Here is an 18,614-nt window from a genome sequence, read left to right as displayed (position 1 = left end):
TCTTCTGGATTCTATGGTTGCCTATAAATTTATATTGTAGAGCTATTCCTGCTATTCAGTCCGACTTAATAATCTTCTTCACTTTGCTCTGATCCTCTTCCCTGAAAATTTTGTGAATTAGGTGGAAAAAGAACTCACTTCTCTTCTCAAACTATATAAAGCATTCATAACCAGAATGCCACCTTTCAACCATATATTGTCAAATTAAGCATTAGTACAATGTACTTTACAATGAGCACCATGCCCCTTCTTCTCTCTGGTCTGTATGCAACAGAGTAAGTCACATACATTACATTTTACATAATGTTGATTGCTAACACAGGTTCTTTGGTTCTTCCTTGGTGAGCCACCATAATACATTCCATCAGTGGCTGCATGGAGTAACACATCCACCACAGCAAGTGACAGTGTCTGTACACCACTGCAGCCCACAGGAGGTGTGCAACTTCTGCATATATTTACTGCAGAAATATTTCTTTTTGCACAGTTATGTTTTGGGTTCCAGCTGTGTAACAGACACCTAATGAACCAATTATTATATCAATTACATCAGGCATATGCAATATTGCATTAATTCCTCTTTTCCAGACAAATACTGCAGAGCGGGAAGGGTTTGAGAAACGCTTGCAGCTGCAAGAGAGTGAGCTGGCAGAGTTGCGTCAGAAGCTGGCTGCTGCCACCAAGGGCAATGAGTCACTGGACGAACTGCGAGCAGCTCTGGCAAAGGCTTCGGAACTCCTGCGTGACAAGGATGCCGTGTGCAAAAGCCAAGAGCTCAAGAACAAGGCACTCCTCAACCAGGTCTGCCCCAGTGTTCTGGTTTATATTTTGTACATATATTACTTTTCCTGAGTACTATCATGCCAATCACCATTCATCCACTGCTAATTGTATGTAGATACAACCCACACATTTGTTAATCAAAATGTAATGACGATGTTGTACAAACAGCTGCAAAGAAAACCAAACACAAGTTTGGAAAGGAAATCAAAATTTAAGGGGGTAACAAATTAAAACTTTGTGTTTTGTTGATGACACTGTAATTCTCTCATAGATTGTAAGGGTCTTGGAAGAGCAATTAAATGCAATAGTTAGTGTTATGAAAAGAGGTTGTAAGATGAATAACTATGAAAGTAAAACAAGTGTATTGGAATGTAGCTGAATTAAATAATGTGTGTGTGTGTGTGTGTGTGTGTGTGTGTGTGTGTGTGTGTGTGTGTGTGTGTGTGTGTGTGTATGTGTGTGTATTTTGATCCAGCAGCCACAATGAATTGACACACATGGGAATTTCAGACATTGACTGTGAGTGAGCATCAATTTAAATCAATGAAAAAACTTGAAAATGGCAATTGCTCCAACCCAAATTCTCAAATTATACACCCACTGCTAATGTAGTGCCCCTGCCCATTATCCTAATTACTCATGGCAACATCTATCGGGTGATCAAAAAGTCAGTATAAATTTGAAAACTGAAGAAATCATGGAATAATGTAGATAGAGAGGTACAAATTGACACACATGCTTGGAATGACATGGGGTTTTATTAGAACCAAAAAAATACAAAAGTTCATAAAATGTCCGACAGATGGCACTTCATCTCATCAGAATAGCAATAATTAGCATAACAAAGTAAGACAAAGCAAAGATGATGTTCTTTACAGGAAATACTCAATATGTCCACCATCATTCCTCAACAATAGCTGTAGTCGAGGAATAATGTTGTGAACAGCACTGTAGATGCCGTGTTTCTTGACTTCAGCAAGGCGTTTGATACAGTTCCCCACAGTCGTTTAATGAACAAAGTAAGAGCATATGGACTATCAGAACAATTGTGTGATTGGATTGAAGAGTTCCTAGATAACAGAACGCAGCATGTCATTCTCAATGGAGAGAAGTCTTCCGAAGTAAGAGTGATTTCAGGTGTGCCACAGGGGAGTGTCATAGGACCATTGCTATTTGCAGTATACATAAATGACCTTGTGGATCACATCGGAAGTTCACTGAGGCTTTTTGCAGATGACGCTGTGGTGTATCGAGAGGTTGTAACAATGGAAAATTGTACTGAAATGGAGGAGGATCTGCAGCGAATTGACGCATGGTGCAGGGAATGGCAATTGAATCTCAATGTAGACAAGTGTAATGTGCTGCAAATACATAGAAAGATAGATCCCTTATCATTTAGCTACAAAATAGCAGGTCAGCAACTGGAAGCAGTTAATTCCATAAATTATCTGGGAGTAGGCATTAGGAATGATTTAAAATGGAATGATCATATAAAGTTGATTGTCGGTAAAGCAGGTGCGAGACTGAGATTCATTGGAAAAATCCTAAGGAAATGCAATGCGAAAACAAAGGAAGTAGGTTACAGTACGCTTGTTTGCCTGCTGCTTGAATTCTGCTCAGCAGCAGCAGTGTGAGATCCGTACCAGATAGGGTTGATAGAAGACAGAGAGAAGATCCAACGGAGAGCAGTGCGCTTCATTACAGGATCGTTTAGTAATCGCAAAAGCGTTACGGAGATGATAGATAAACTCTAGTGGAAGACTCTGCAGGAGAGATGCTCAGTAGCTCGGTACGGGCTTTTGTTAAAGTTTCGAGAACATACCTTCACCGAAGAGTCAAGCAGTATATTGCTCCCTCCTACGTATATCTCGGAAGAGACCATGAGGATAAAATGAGAGAGATTAGAACCCACACAGAGGCATACCGACAATCCTTCTTTCCACAAACAATACGAGACTGGAATAGAAGGGAGAACCGATAGAATGCTTCTCTCAACCAACCATGGAGCAAGTGTTACAATCAATGGGGAGGTGCAGGTAACAGTTCTGCCACAACTTTTATTAACTTATGCATTTCACAACTTCACATGATCAATGTCAATATGTCATTTTCAAGTGTGAAGTAGCTTGCATGCAAGTTTTTGATAATTTTATCTCTATTCATTTTTCATCTCATCATTTAGCAATGGGCAATAGAAAGTGTCTATTTCATGTTAACATGTAGCTGGAATAAAAATTTTTAAAGCTGTGTAATAACAGTAACAAATAGGGTGTTTACTGCATGCTATGTACTGGAGAATTTTCTGTTGTGCATAAAGGGAGGAGTGCTGTTAAAGACCACGTGAAATCAACTAAATATAATAATGTTATTAATGATACAGCATCACTAAATGTAAGAATTTTTTTAAAGCCAAAGATGGGAATAACACTGATCTGCCATCTGCTGCTAAAGAGGCTATGTTTTCATGCTCACAGCTAGAGATGAACAGCATTTCTGAAAAAAAGTGATGTTCAGTGAAAAATACAATAGAATAAACAAAGTTAATGTTCCATTAAGCTGCTTTAACTAAGTTCAAAGATATGTTCTGGGATGGACCCAAGAAATATGGAAAGTCTATTGATAGGAAGCCTTGTCTGAAAGTATTTATCTGGAGTGTAACTATCACATAGGTCTCTTGGGAGTAAAGCAGATAGCAGACTTAGGTTTGTTGGTAGAATAGTAGGGAAATGCAATCAGTCTACAAAGGAGACTGCTTTCAAATCTCTCATGTGACCCATCCTAGAATATTACTCAAATGTATGGAACCTGTAACAAATAAAACTAGCAGAGGATACTGAATGTATACTGAGAAAGACTGTATGAATGGTCACAAGTTTGTTTGACTCATGGGAGAGTGTATTAAAATGCTGAAACAACTGAACTGGCAGATTCTTGAAAGATGTAAACTATCCTGAGAAAGTCTACTAAGAGAATTTCAGAATCAGCATTAAATGATGACTCTAGGAATATACTAAAACTCCCCACATATCGCTCCCATATGGATTGTGAAGACAAGATTAGATTAATTACAGCAAGCACACAGACATTTAAACAATCATTTCTCTTGTGCTCCCTAGGTGGATGGAATGGGAAAAAGCCCTAATAACTGGTACAGTGGAATGTACCCTCCATTGTGCACTTCACAATGGTTCAGAGAGTATAGATGTAGATGTAGATTTATCAATGTGAAGCAGGAATGGTAAACAGTTCAGACAAGAAGAGAATAGCTCTTGAAACGTGATGCTACTGAAGAATGATGGAGATTAGTTGGATATATTGAGTAAGTAATAAAGAGCTATTCACCTTAATCAGGAGAAAAAGAATTTTGTTGCACAACCTGACTAAAAGAAGGGATTGGGTGATAGGATTCATTCTGAGACATCAAGAGACTGTCAGTTTGGTAACAGAGGGAAGTGTGCAATGGAGTAATAATTATAGAGTGAGACCAAGGAAGTAATATACTAGTCAAGTTCAAATGAATGTAGGTTGCAGTAGGGATGGGAAAACCAACTGGTCAAAACTGATATCCATATTTTAGTCCTGAATAACCTGTATTTTAAGTTATTTGTTTGGTTTCAGTTATAACACGTGGTTTTTATATATATATCAGCCCTATATATATATCAGCCCTAACAGCAGTGCTAAAGTTTTTCATTTTTAAATGAACCATTTTTGAAAAAGGATTAATTTTTATCTGCCAAAGTTGCATTGGTTTTAAACATTGTGCTATTCTAGAAAATGGGAAAAACGATCAGTGCTATTGTAATAACAGCGCCAACAGAAGCGAGCAACAAACACATGGCATAAGAACTGGTACAGTATTGCTGAGGCAATAATGTCCTTGTTGCTGTGTGTTGCAGCTGAGAAACTGTTATTTCAGAAACCAGTTATTCTGAGTGGTTTTAGCAGTCAGGTTAAACTGGTGTGGTGAAAAACTGATATAACTGAAAATTGGTTGTTCCAGTGATAACCATCATCCCTAGTTAAGTAGCTTTGGAGAGATGACAAGACTTGCACAGGATGGACTAGTATGGAGAGCTTATCAAACCAGCCTTCATGAAAAAGATCAAATCTACATGAATCAAATGTGACGTAAAAACAATGGTAACACAAATACAGACAAATAAGCAGCAACATTACTCTCTGTGATCAAAAGTATCCAGACACCGGGCTGAAAATGACTTACATGTTCGTGGCACCCTCCATCACTAATGCTGGAATTCAATGTAGTGTTGGCCCCACCTTTAGCCTTGTTGATGACAGCTTCCACTCTCACAGGCATATGTTCAATCAGGTGCTGGAAGGTTTCTTGGGGAATGGCAGTCCATTCTTCACAGAGTGCTGCAGAGAGGTATCTCTGTCAGTTGGTGAGGCCTGCCATGAAGTTGGCGATCCAAATCATTCCAGGTCATGACTCTGTGCAGGCCACTCCATTACAAGGATGTTGTCATTGTGTAACCACTCCACCACAGGCTACACAGGCCATGTATTATGAACAGGTGGTGGGAAGCAAGAAGGTGCTTCAAACATCAATGTAGGCCTGTGCTGTGATGGTGTCATGCGGAAAAACAAGGGGTTCAAGCCCTCTCCATGGAAAACACGATCACACCGTAACACCACCACTTCCAAATTTTACTGTTGGCACTACACACACTGGCAGATGATGTTCACCAGGCATTTGCCATACCCACATCTTGCCATTGGATCACCACATTGTGTACCGTGATTCGTCACTTCACACAACATTTTTCCACAGTTAATTGTCCAATGTTTACGCTCATTACACCAAGTGAGGTGTCATTTGGCATTTACTGGTGTGATGTGTGGCTTATGAGCAGCCGCTCGACCATGAAATCCAAGTTTTCTCACCTCCTGCCTAACTGTCATAGTACTTCCAGTGGATCCTGATGCACTTTGTAATTCCTGTGTGATGGTTTGGATTGATGTCTGCCTATTACACGTTATGACCGTCTTCATTTGTTGGTGGTCTCTGTCAGTCAACAGACGAGGTCAGCCTGTATGCTTTTGTGCTGTACATGTCCCGGACCTAGGAATGTTTAGGAGTGTGGAAATCTCATGTACAGATGTATGACACAAGTGACACCCAATCACCTGACCACACTTGAAGTCTGTTAGTTCTGCAGAGTGCCCCATTCTGCTCTCTCATGATGTCTAATGACTACTGAGGTCGCTGACATGGAGTATATGGAAATAGGTGACACCTAATATGAAAAAATATGTTTTTGATGTAAATAAAATAGAAAGAAACTTCCACATGGGAAAAATATATTAAAAACAAAGATTCCAAAACTTACCAAGCAGGAAAGCGCCGGTAGACAGGCACAATAAATAAAACACACAAACACAAACACAGAATTTCTAGCTTTTGCAACCGACGGTTGCTTCTTCAGGAAAGAGGGAAGGAGAGGGAAAGACTTCTGAAGTCTCTGTCTGTTCACCTCTAAACTCAGCACAGTTATTGCCTGCAGATTCAAAACAAAGGGTGTGTAGATGGGCCTCCTGAGTTCCATCTGATCAACGATAACAGCGACAAATGAACCACTAACACTACAACCCTTAAAATACACATATTACACCCTTGTGCCAGAGGACACTGTCCTTGAGTGTGTTACATTTTTTTTTTTTCTGGCCATGTATATCTCGTACCTCCATCCCCCTCCCCCCCCCCCCCCCCCCAAAAAAAAACACACATACCAAAAGAAAAAAAGAAAAATCAGTCCTCTGACTGTGCCAACCTTTTCATCTCAAAGTAGCACTTGCTACCTGTGTCCTCACTTATTTGCTGGACATATCCCAATCTCTGTCTTCCTTTACACTTTTTACCCCCTACAGCTCCCTCACATACCATGGAGGTTATTCCATGATGTCTTAATATATATCCTATCATCCTTTCTCTTCTCCTTGCCTATGTTTTCAAGTCTCATAGACTCTACATGCCAACTCGAATAGTCATTTGGTTGCCACTTCCCCCAGAGATACCCTACCATTCTGTCCCTTCTTCTTGTCCTTGTTTTCCATATATTCCATTCTTTGCTGATTCTGTGGAGAACGTCCTCATCCCTCACCCTATCGGTCCACCTGATCTTCAACATTCTTCTGTAGAACCATATCTCAAATGCTTCTTTTCCCTTCTGTTCCAGTTTCCTCACACTTCATGTCTCACTACCATACACTGATGTGTTCCAAACATACATTCTCAAAAATTTCGTCCTCAAATTAAGACCTGTGTTTGGTACTAGTAGACTTCCCTTGGCCAGGATTGCTCTCTTTGTCAATGCTAGTCTGCTTTTTGTGTTCTCCTTGTTGTGCCTGTCAGGGTTATTATGCTGCCCAGGTAGCAGAATTCCATAACTGCACCTACTTGGTGATCACCAATTATGATGTTAAGTTTGTCGCTGTTCTCGTTTATGCTACTCCTCATTACCTTTGTCTTTCAAACAATGGAAAATCCAGGATGGAAATAACAATACCTGAGAAAGAAAGTTGCTACTCACCATATAGCGGAGATGCTGAGTCACGATACGCACAACAAAAAGATTCACACAATTATAGCTTTTGGCCATTAAGGTCTTTGTCAGCGCAACTTGCACACACACCTGCAGTCTCAAAGAGCTGAAACTACACTCAGCTCTCTGAGACTGCAGATGTATGTGCAAGTTGTGTGTGTGTGTGTGTGTGTGTGTGTGTGTGTGTGTGTGTGGCACACACACACACACACACACACACACACACACAACTTGCACATACATCTGCAGTCTCAGAGAGCTGAGTGTAGTTTCAGCTCTTTGAGACTGCAGGTGTGTGTGCAAGTTGCGCTGACAAAGACCTTAATGGCCAAAAGCTATAATTGTGTGAATCTTTTTGTTGTGCGTATCGTGACTCAGCATCTCCGCTATATGGTGAGTAGCAACTTTCTTTCTCAGGTATTGTTATTTCCATCCTGGATTTTCCGTGTGTGTGTGTGTGTGTGAGAATCTTTGTTGTGCCTATTGCGACTCAGCGTCTCTGCTATATGGTGAGTAGCAACTTTCCTTCTCTGGTATTGTTACTTTTGTCTTTCTTTGATTTACTCTCAGTCCATATTCTGTACTCATTAGACTGTTCACTCCTTTCAACAGATCCTGTAATTCTTCTTCACTTTCACTGAGATAGCAATGTCATCAGCAAATCTTGGCATTGGTATCCTTTCATCTTGAATTTTAATCTCACTCTTGAACCTTTCTTTTATTCCCGCCATTGCTTCTTCGACATATAGATTGAATAGCAGGGATGAAAGCCTACATACCTCTCTTACACCCTTTTTAATCTCTGTGGTTCATTCTTGGCCTTCCTGTCTTATTGTTCCTTCTTGGTTCTTGTACGTATTGTATCTTACCTGCCTTCCCCTATAGCTTACCCTTATTTTTCTCAAGATTTTGAACATCTTACACCGTTTTACATTCTTGAACAATTTCTCCAGGTCAACAAATACTGTGAACATGTCTTGATTTTTCTCCACTCTTGCTCCCATTATCAACCACATCAGAACTGACACTCTGATGCCTTTACCTTTTCTAAAGCCAAACTCATGATCATCTAACAGATCCTCAATTTTCTTTTCCATTTTCTGTTATTCCTTAAAAATTATTATTTTGTTATATGAAATATTACAGAATTCTTCATGCTGCTCTTTATTGATATTGCAGATATTCTTTGGTGACAGCCAATCATTTTATATTAATGCTGGGATGGCTCGTTTAACAGGGTCCAAGTTTTTGTTGTTGTTTTTTTCCCCACACATCCTTGTTGCAGCTGAATCCCCAATAAACTCAGTGTTCCACTGTATTCAAGCACATCCTTTCTCCTATTGCAGTTTTCTGTTTCTTTTTGTTATTAACAGGTTTTCAAATATTTGCTCTTGTAATATGGATTTCAGGTGTCATCACTGAAGGAGGTTGTAGCCCTTACAAAGGACATGCTGAACATCCGCAACATGGAGGTGGAACACCTGCAGCGTGACGTAAATGCCATGGAGGAAAGGATCAAGGGAGAGAGGGAGAGGTATGCAGAAGCCGTCAAGAAGATGCAGCTCGCGACACACCTCAATGCTGATGTCAAAGCAGAGTACGAAAAGCAGGTCGCGCTCTTCAATGACTTGAAGGTATATACCGAGCTGAAAATTCTTACTGTGGAACTTAAACTTAGGGCTAAGAATCACAGAGATCGTATGCTTATTACATAGAGAACATACAGAAGTCATTGATACTGTTTTGATGCCAACAAATAAATAAACAAACAAATATTTCTTCTTCTTCCTTCCAAAAATAGGGTATCTCAGACTGTTACTGTGTCACCAACAAGTTCTCCTGCCATATTTCCATTGGTTGATCAAACAATCTTACACCATTGTGGTTTTTGTGTAACATGGACTTGTACACATTTTCTCCAGTTATTTTGGTAGTTCTATATACAGTTTGTGATGGATTTCATGCTACATACCTTCAAAACACCTTTATTCCTTTTGTGATTACATTTGGTGTAACAAGTTGTTTGTCTCAAGAATTTCATTTGACAGACTGTTAATCTTTTTGCATCTTTTACTTTATTGTCTGAATTTGCTGCCACAGCACATATCTTAATCTTCATCTTTTTGCACCTTTCGCCTTTTTGTCTGAATTCGCTGCTACAGCACAATGCAGGTCTTATAAAGGCATAATGTGGTATATTTCCAGACTAGGGACTGTTTCATTGCGTTATTAATGATTACCATTGTTTTTCTGTATGTGGAAGCTTTCTCAGTGAGATCTGTTTCTCCTGGAAAAAATAGTGTACAGCTTAAATATGTGAATGTGTCCACTCTTTCCAGAATTTTATTTTTCACGCAGATCTTACTCTGTACTGGCTATTTTCCCTGTTGTATTCCAGCATGGATTCTGCCATATTCTGATAATTTTCCCTCTCTTCATACAGGATAATTTGTTTTGTAAATTTTGTAAATATTTTTGATAACTTGCTTGGGAACCTGATCAACTGCCAGAATCTGTAATAATTTGTTTCTGTTAACCTTATCAAAACACAGTTCCACAAGCAGCAGTGATGTCACTTTTATGTGTGTCTGTCTGCAGTAGTACATATTTTGCCTCCCAAATGGATTTACTAGTCAGCAATTCTGTCTCATAACTTACTACTTTTCTTGGCAGAATTTTCCTTTTGATACGGTTATAATGTTCTTGAGCTTGAAAATTAGACAATTTTTTGTATACAAATTATGCCTTTCTCTTTGCTTACCTAAAAAAGTACTTCTTGTTTAGCATAATTCTAACCTATTATAATAAACAATTTGGTAAGGTATGTGATGGGAAAATTATAGACAGAGCTAAAACCACAGTTTCTTCTAATGTCTACAGTAAAAGGCTCTGTGCTCAAAGGTACATACTACTGTGTTATGCAAAGAGAGATTAGATTAGATTCAGTTTTCATTCCATAGATCCAAAAATGAGACGATTCTCGAGGGGCGTGGATCAAGTAAGAAAGTGTAACATAAAACATTTGAATATAATGCTACCTACTTTGATCATTTGTCGGGAGATTGTCAAAATATGTTAATACATTACAGTAAACTGGAACTGCTAATATTTACAGAATTAATGCCATGTCATAATGAAATAAAGTAATGCACTTTTAATAAATTTATCATACACAAAATATCTAATCCTGACTGTTGTGACCAAGTGCTGTCAAAACTGAAATCTAAAACAGACTTTTTTTTACTGAAGTTGGTCTAACAGTCCCTGTTAAGATATTCACCTATAGAGTAGGAGGAGTTACCTATCAAAAAGTCTTCAAAAACTCTGTTTAAACTATACTTTATCTGACACTAAAGTTTTAATAATTGCTGGAAATTTATTGGAAATGTCTGTTGTCCCCTTTTCGGACCCAGGAGAGTGTTTTTAGGTCTTTATGTAGATTGTCCTTATTCCTAGTACTGATGCTAGTATTGGTTGGAAATAGATACATATTACTTGCAACAAATTTCATTTAGGAATAAATATACTGAGAAGCAGTGGTTAGAATACCAAGTTCCTTGAACAGGTTTCTATATGATCTTGAATTTTCACCACATGCTTTTGCACATTAAAAACTTTGAACTCTGTGGTATGCCCTTCCCAACAGAATTCATTATCAAGTTGTAATATCAGAAATGTAACAGGTAGGCCAGTAAGTGGGCTGGAAGAGAGACTAATGTGACAGATTTGTGTTTTGGTGAGTAAATTTTAAATCATGAATGAGCCATCCTAGATTAGATATTCAACATTTTGTCTCTAATACTATACATAAAAACAGGGACAATTCCTTCACAAATTCATTATTTTGGTGTGTTTTATTTATCCTGTTGTGAGGGAAAACCTTTGGTGATGTGGAATGAGATAAGCTATTTATTAACAATGTGAGGGAGCTGCGTTAATAATCAACCAAGTGTGAAACCTTGCATACGCCATTACCAATAAAAGCAATATTTTCTGGGTGATTAGGGTGCAATGATATTCTCCTTTTACTTCTGTTAACTCAATGTTTCATCATATTCATTAGGATCTTCAGGAGGGTTCTGGTGGGAGAACATTGTTGTTAGTCAGAGTCACATCTGCATGTAAATGGGTGTGTGCTCAATGCTTTTTCTGAAGAAGTGAATTTATCAGGTAAAATTTCTCAAATTAAATACATCATCATCATCATCATCAGACACTAATGCAATACTTTCCCAGATACCTTCCTGGAAATTATTCTATATTATTCATATGGTACGGTTGGCTTGTTACTTGCTTGATCACCAGAAGCCATGAAACCAACAACCTGAAGTCATCCTATCCATTGAAATCAGACACTTTTGTAGATATGTCCACTTTCCCCTCAGGCTTTCCTTTTGTAAGTATTCCATTTCTTCTGTAAAGGTGAAATGCAAAGCTGTGGAAACATAAGTAGATGTAATAAGGTTAAATGCTGATTGCAACAAAATTAAAGAAATTTTTGGAGAAAAAGAAGCAGATTTATAATATCAACAATTCAGATGCTAAATCAGTATTAGAAGGGAGGGCTGAAAGGTGGAAGAAAATATACAGGAACTATACAAAGGAAGGAAACCAAAGCATTATGGAAAGGAATATGGAAATAAATGAAGATGAGATATGATACTGTGCAAAGAATTTAATGTAAATGGATAGATAAAAAATTTACTTGCCAAGTAGCAATGGGAGAACACACACACACAAAAAGATTTAACTTTTACAATCTTTTGGAGCCAGTGGCTCCTTCTTCTAACAGAAGAGTTGAAGGGGAGGGAAGAGGGTTGAAGGGAAAGGTGTATTCCACCGTTAAGCTCACTGGATTCAAATCTCATTCAGTGCACTTCCCAACAATCAGTCTTTCCTTCTCATCCCATCTGGTAAATCTCCTCTGACCCAGGGTCTGGGCGATTTTTCTTAACTGTAACCCTTTTCCTAAACCTCTCCCGTCCTTTTCCTTCACCCCTCTTTATTCCCCCTCAACTCTTTTGTCTGAAGAAGGAGCCGCTGGCTCTGAAGGCTTGTAAAAGTTAAACCTTTTTGTGTGTGTGTTCTCCTACTACTGCTTGGTGAGTAGATGTTTTATCTATCCACTTAAGTTACAGTGTATTGTCAATAATTGATTATTTTCATTGTGCAAAGAATTTGACAGTGCACTAAACGACCTACATCGAGAGAAAGCATCTTGAGTAGATAACATTCCATTACAATGATTAAGATCTTTGGGCAGACCAACCATGACAAAGCTATTCCAGCTGATATACAGGATATATGGAGTTTGGAGGACGGATTGGAGGTCTGTTGTGATTTCTGATGAAGGCTGGTTCTGCCTCGGTGCCAGTGATGGGCGTGTGTTGGTTAGGAGGAGGCCATAGGAGTGCCTGCAACCAACATGTCTTCATAATAGACACTCTGGATCTATACTTGTTGTTATGGTCTGGGGTGCAATTTCATATGACAGCAGGAGCAATACGGTCACTATCCCACATGTCCTGGCTGAAAATCAGGTTGTCAATTTGGTGATTTGATCTGTTGTGCTGCCATTCATGAACAGCATTCCAGGGGGAGTTTTCCAACAAGATATTGCTTGTCCACATACTGCTGTTGTAACCCAACATTCTATGAAGAGAATGGACATGCTGATTTGGCCTGCTTGATCACCAGATATGTCTCCAATTGAGCATGTATGGGACATCATCAGACATCTACAGTGTTATCCACAACCAGATTAACCATCTCTGTAGTGACCAACCAACTGCAACAGGCATGGAGCTCCATCCCTCAAACTGACATCCGACACCTGTATGACAAAACACATGCACATTTATGTGCATTCAGCATTCTGGCAGTTACACCTTTATTAACATACCAGAATTTTACATTTGCAATATCTTATCATGCACTTATATTAACCTGCGTTCTTCTAACTTTAATCGCTTAAATGTGTTACCTAGACAAATGTATTCCTGAAATTTCATTACTCTACATTACTTACTTCTTGATGGTTTTTTTTCTGTCAATGTACTTAGTTGCACAGCACCACCACCACCACCACCTCCACCTACAGGTAGTAGGCTAACTGCCTGTTCTGTCTTCAAAGGTTGTGGTTGAGCCCATCTCATTTTGCGCCTACCAGAGTTCCTTCTTCCTCTTGGCCTTTGTCTCCACAATTGTTTCTTCTGTCATTCTGCCCACATACCCTTTCCACCTGTTTCTGTATTGTGTTGTTTACCACTTCAACATTCAGTTCTTCTCTAATTTGTACATCCCTAATCCAGTCTTGGCATATACATATAGCCCCCCCCCCCCTTCTGCACCTGTTCATCAGTGAAAATTTTCCATTATATGAACTTCCAGGGAGGTAAAAAGATGATAATCTAACGGCACCAATTTGGGGGAATATGGAGCTGGTTCAGAACATCCCAGCCAAATAAGTTCAAGAGCACAATGGTGGCTAAGGCTGTGTGAGGACAGGCATTGTCATGCAACACTCACACTTCTCTTGTCAGCATTTCTCTCTTTTTGAGTTTTTTTTTTATGGTCTCAGAAAATCTTTATGCATTGAATGTATCCCCCTGAGGCAGAAATTCAATCAAAATCATGATTTTTTCATTCCAAATAAAATGAGACCATGTTTTTCTTTTTTTTCCCACCAAAATTGTGGTTTTGAATTTTTTGGTGGATGGAATTGGTGTGATGTCACTGTGATGACTGTCTTTTTGTCTCAGGCATGTAATGAGTGACCCACAGTTTATCTTCAGTCACAAGAGAGCTCAGAAAATCCTCACCTTCCAATTCAAGCTGCTTAACAAACTTGCAGGCGCTACTGACTCGATTTTTCTTGTGCTGCTTTGTGCGCTGTCTTGAGACACATTTTGCATATGGTTTCCAGTATACCAGCATTTCTGTGTTTTGTGTAAGAAAGTTCTGGTGAACTATGAAAACACTGCAGATATGTCATCCACTGTCAGTCAGCAGTCTTCAAGAACAGTTTCCTTGATAGTTCGCACCAACTCATCATTCAGAATGGAAGGTCTCCACTCCTGTTCATCATGAACATTTATTATGAGCCCGCTAAACTCCCTTCACCACTTAAACACACTTGTTCTTTTCATAACACCTTTGCTGTAAACCATTTTTATTCGCAAAAAAAGAATTGTTAGGTGTTATTCTTTCCATAAGCATGAAGCTGATCACAGCACTTGGCACAAATTGTTATCAATGTGAAAATGCAAATGGATACAATAACGTGAGTTTACATACTACCATTTTCCTGTGATGCTCAATCTGGTCAGGGGATTCCCCCCGCCCCTCCCACTCTACCATTCAATGTTGCCAACACTCCAAAAACAAAAATACCACAGCCCGTTATGCCTACGGTACAGAACTTTCTGAACATCCTTTTATATTGATAATTCATTTGGTTTCCTGACAAATTCAAACTGTTAACTTGTTCAATTACTTCATTATTTATAATAATTTTGGATCTGGTTGGGTCAGCTCTATTAAATGCTATTACCTTAGTTTTATTAATTTTAGATTTTCATATTGTATTCTTGGTGGTACTTATGTAGGGCACAATGTAACTTATTTTCATCATCAAATACAATAAACTGAACAGCTGCAAAGAGGCTGGCGTTTATGGTCTCATACTGTGATATATGTAACTCACAATGTACTTCTTGTGTCCACCTTCTAACAATTTCATCAGTGTATATATTAAACAATGTTGGTGATAAACTGCACCCGTATCTGAGATCTGATTCACAGTCACTATATTTGAAATTCCTGCCCCTGTTTTAATTATTATTTTTCAGAACCTTTACGATTGGTTTGGGATGCCTTCTTTTCTATTTAGCTTCATTGTATTTGCCTATTTACACAAAGGCCCCTACATAATCTATAGAGCTATATATGTTTTCATATTGAATTTGCACCTTTTCTCTGTTAACTGTTTTACAATGAACACACTATCTGTGCACAACTTCCCTTTCCACAGTGTTTCTATCAAATTTATCCTTCTTTAATCATGACAGTTATTCCTATTTCCTTAAAAAAAAGGGGGGGGGGATGGCAATTACACTTCTCCAGGCACTTGTTATGTGCCTATTCTCCTAGCATGTATTAAACAGATGAACTATTCTTAATTGCAGAACTATGCTGAAATCATTCCTTTCTTTCATTTCTGTGCCAGGTCCGCATTTCCATAAAAATAGCAGCTCTAATAGCTTTGTCATTTTCTTCGTAAACATCTTGTATTGTGGACGGGTTGTCCAGGAGGGGGCATACAAGTAGGTGGATCAGATCTTATTCAGCCCCACAGTCGCAAACGGTGTCAGCACTCGCTGGAAGGATTCCCCATTTCTTCAGGTTGGTCTTGCATTGTGGGACACCCACTCTTAGGTGATTGAGGGACCTCCATACAGGGTACTGTAGGTTTGTGCCAGGAGATAGTTTTTCTTTTGGTGAGACGTCTACGGGCAGTGAGCTCTTCCATGTTGCAAGACAAATTGCTCCCCCCAGTGGTGCAGTCGTAGCAAGGAAACTCTTGCAGGATTTAAGGTGGGATCTTGCTGCCTGATGTCCAAACAGTGGATGTCAGTGGTCATTCTCCTGCTTTGTTCTCTCATTGTCTGCAGCAATGGCCCTCCGGATCTTGGGTGGGGCTATTCCAACAATCGGATACAATTTCTACACTGGTGTCCTTCTGTTCTGAAGGAAGGTGCTAATAAGGGATGATAGTTAGTAGTCATTAGTGAGGTTATACACTTTCTTTAACAGTTTCTTATGATTTACAGTGTCGTGTGCAGCAGTTAGATCAACAAAAGTGACTCCAGTAATCTCACCACGCTCAAGTATTCCCCAATAGCTGAGTGGTCAGCACGACAGATTGCCGTCCTATGGGCCCGAGTTCGATTCCCGGCTGGGTTGGGGATTTTCTCCGCTCAGGACCTGGGTGTTATGTTGTCTTCATCATCATTTCATCCCCGTCAGGTGCACAGGTCGCCCAATGTGGCGTCGAATGTAATAAGACGTGCACCAAGGCAGCCTGACCTGCCAATTAAGGGGCAATGACGCCAAATGCTCATTTCCATTTTACCATGCTCAAAATCATCCTTGATGTGCTAGGTTAGATTCAAGATCTGACTACAGCATAATTTGCCAGCACGAAAGCCTACTTGTTGTGGGATAAACTTCACTTCGACGGTGGCACTGATTAGGTTAAGTACCAGCCGTTCTAATATCTTGAAGGTGTGGCAAAAAGGGAGATAGGTTGAAAATTTTTTGGTTCGTTTGGTTCCTACCCAGCACAAGTACTGCAATGACTCAAGACTTCCGCCACATTTTGGGTCTGTGTAGCATGGCGACATGTGTTCATTAGGCTTAGTAGCCACCCCATTGTTTTACAGGTGAAGTTCTTTATTTGTTCAACTCTAATGTCATCCGCACCTGCAGTCTTATGCATCTTCAAGCTGGAGATGGCAGCTTCGAGTTCAGCCATGGTGAAGGGATCCCTAAGAGAATAATGCTCTGTTTCTGGGTCACACTGATAAACTTCTTTGGGCGTCCTTCCTTTTATTTTGCCATTCTGTAGGAGCTCGGTTGCCACTTTATCAGGAGTCACACTCGTAAAATTGTCTTGTGATTTTACAGCGTCGCCACTCAGGTTTTTAAGCAGTTTCCAGGCTTGTCTTTGTTCAGCTTCATGTCGAGGTTCTCTACCAGGTTACTCCACTTGGCCTTGCAAGTTTCTGAAATGGCTTGCAGCAATATTTCACCCGCTTGGATCGTTTCTTCTGCAAATTGATCCTCTTCATGGAGAGTTTTGTATATTTCTAACGACAGTTTGGTGTCATTGGACATGCCTGGAACATACCGAGTCCTGCATCCTCTCAGAATAGTTTTCCTCGAAACTTGATGGACGCATTTGATGAAGGTTTCGTACATTTCAGGTTGTGGTGGAATGTTTATCACTTTTGAGTCAAGCTCTTCAATGAACTGCCAGTCAGCCTTCTTTAAGTTAAACCTCCTCTTGAATAGTGCCTCTTCAAAGTGCTGCTACAGGATTACTATGCTGAAATTATTCCATTCATCCAGTATCACGAATACAGGAATAACTGAGCAACAGTGGTCTGTTTATTGTGTTTTTTACATTGAATTGAAGCAATTGCCATTATTACTTGTGTGTCCTGGGAACCCAATGGTATAATTGTTAGAAATTTGTGTTTCATTAAAATATTGCAAAGGTGCCTTTAATTATTTTTTTTTTCCACAGCAAAAATATGAAGAAAAAGTACAGTTGCTCATCAAGGAGAATGCAAGATTACGGGAAAATGCCGCTGCAGAAAATGAAGATTTTGTTGATGCTCATGAGGACCTCAATGGTTCTGCATGAATTATCCTTGCATAATAAAGGGACTGTTGGTGGTATACAAAACTGATGTGTGTTATGATGTACAACTTATATCTCCACAATTCTGCTTTATGGTCCATTTTGAATAATTTGTTACTTCATTTCTTATACATCAATTTAATAAAAACTTTGAGAACATAATTAACTTCCATTTATTGCACATACACACAAGGCCTCCTCTCATTCATTTATGTCAGCTTAGAGCATTTTTTTTTTTTTTAAATCTGGGTTAACGCAGTAACGTGGAATAGTGAATGGTTATTGCTTAAACACTGCCACACTTTGTTAAGCTAGGTCGTAATCCAGATGGTTTCTCTCTGTCTTCATCAAACCTGTGACCTGATTCACCCAGCAAATTATGTGGAGCCTGCAGTTTAGCATACAATGGAAAGCAGTGGGTGACATAGCACTTTTTCACATACATGAGAGGCTGAATTACACTCTGTTGACAGGGTTTGTAGAGAAAGGTTGATAAATGGGCTGTGTAATTCATTACCAATTTCCACTAGTCACTGTGCAAGTGTTGAGGAAATGCTCAATGGTATCCAAAGCCCCTATGTGAAAACACCATTCATTGTAGTAGGGGGAAAATGTGTTGTCCTGTGCCTATGATGTCACCAGTAATCAGTATGGGGTTGTTGGGTATTAATGTTTATTTTGACAGACCAAAGATGCTAGTTGTCCCCCTTGTGACATGCGTGTCTGCTGTTCCAGTCCTCCCAGTTAGTAAAAAATGTCTTGGTAACACTGGAATTCAAAGGTGTGTCCTCCACATGACCCAGACAATGATTGTTCAGTTATGCAGAATAAATTTACTG

General features: G+C 39.3%; 1 protein-coding gene across 1 annotated transcript in view; it reads left to right on the top strand.

The window, feature by feature from the left end:
- The window catches only part of LOC126293399 (coiled-coil alpha-helical rod protein 1), a 55,780-nt gene extending 37,843 nt beyond the window's left edge, over positions 1-17,937 (top strand). The window contains exons 3-5 of the mRNA XM_049986609.1: positions 589-801; positions 8,759-8,983; positions 17,659-17,937. Coding sequence (XP_049842566.1) covers positions 589-801; positions 8,759-8,983; positions 17,659-17,778 — 558 coding nt within the window. The 3' untranslated portion in view covers positions 17,779-17,937. The remainder of the gene's footprint in view (positions 1-588; positions 802-8,758; positions 8,984-17,658) is intronic.
- The last annotated feature ends 677 nt before the right edge of the window (positions 17,938-18,614 follow it).

The sequence above is a fragment of the Schistocerca gregaria genome, chromosome 10 (assembly GCF_023897955.1).
Source record: "Schistocerca gregaria isolate iqSchGreg1 chromosome 10, iqSchGreg1.2, whole genome shotgun sequence".
NCBI classification, from domain to species: Eukaryota; Metazoa; Arthropoda; class Insecta; order Orthoptera; family Acrididae; genus Schistocerca; species Schistocerca gregaria.
The sequence above is the reverse complement of the archived record's forward strand: the minus strand, read 5'-3'. Positions and strand labels throughout refer to the sequence as shown.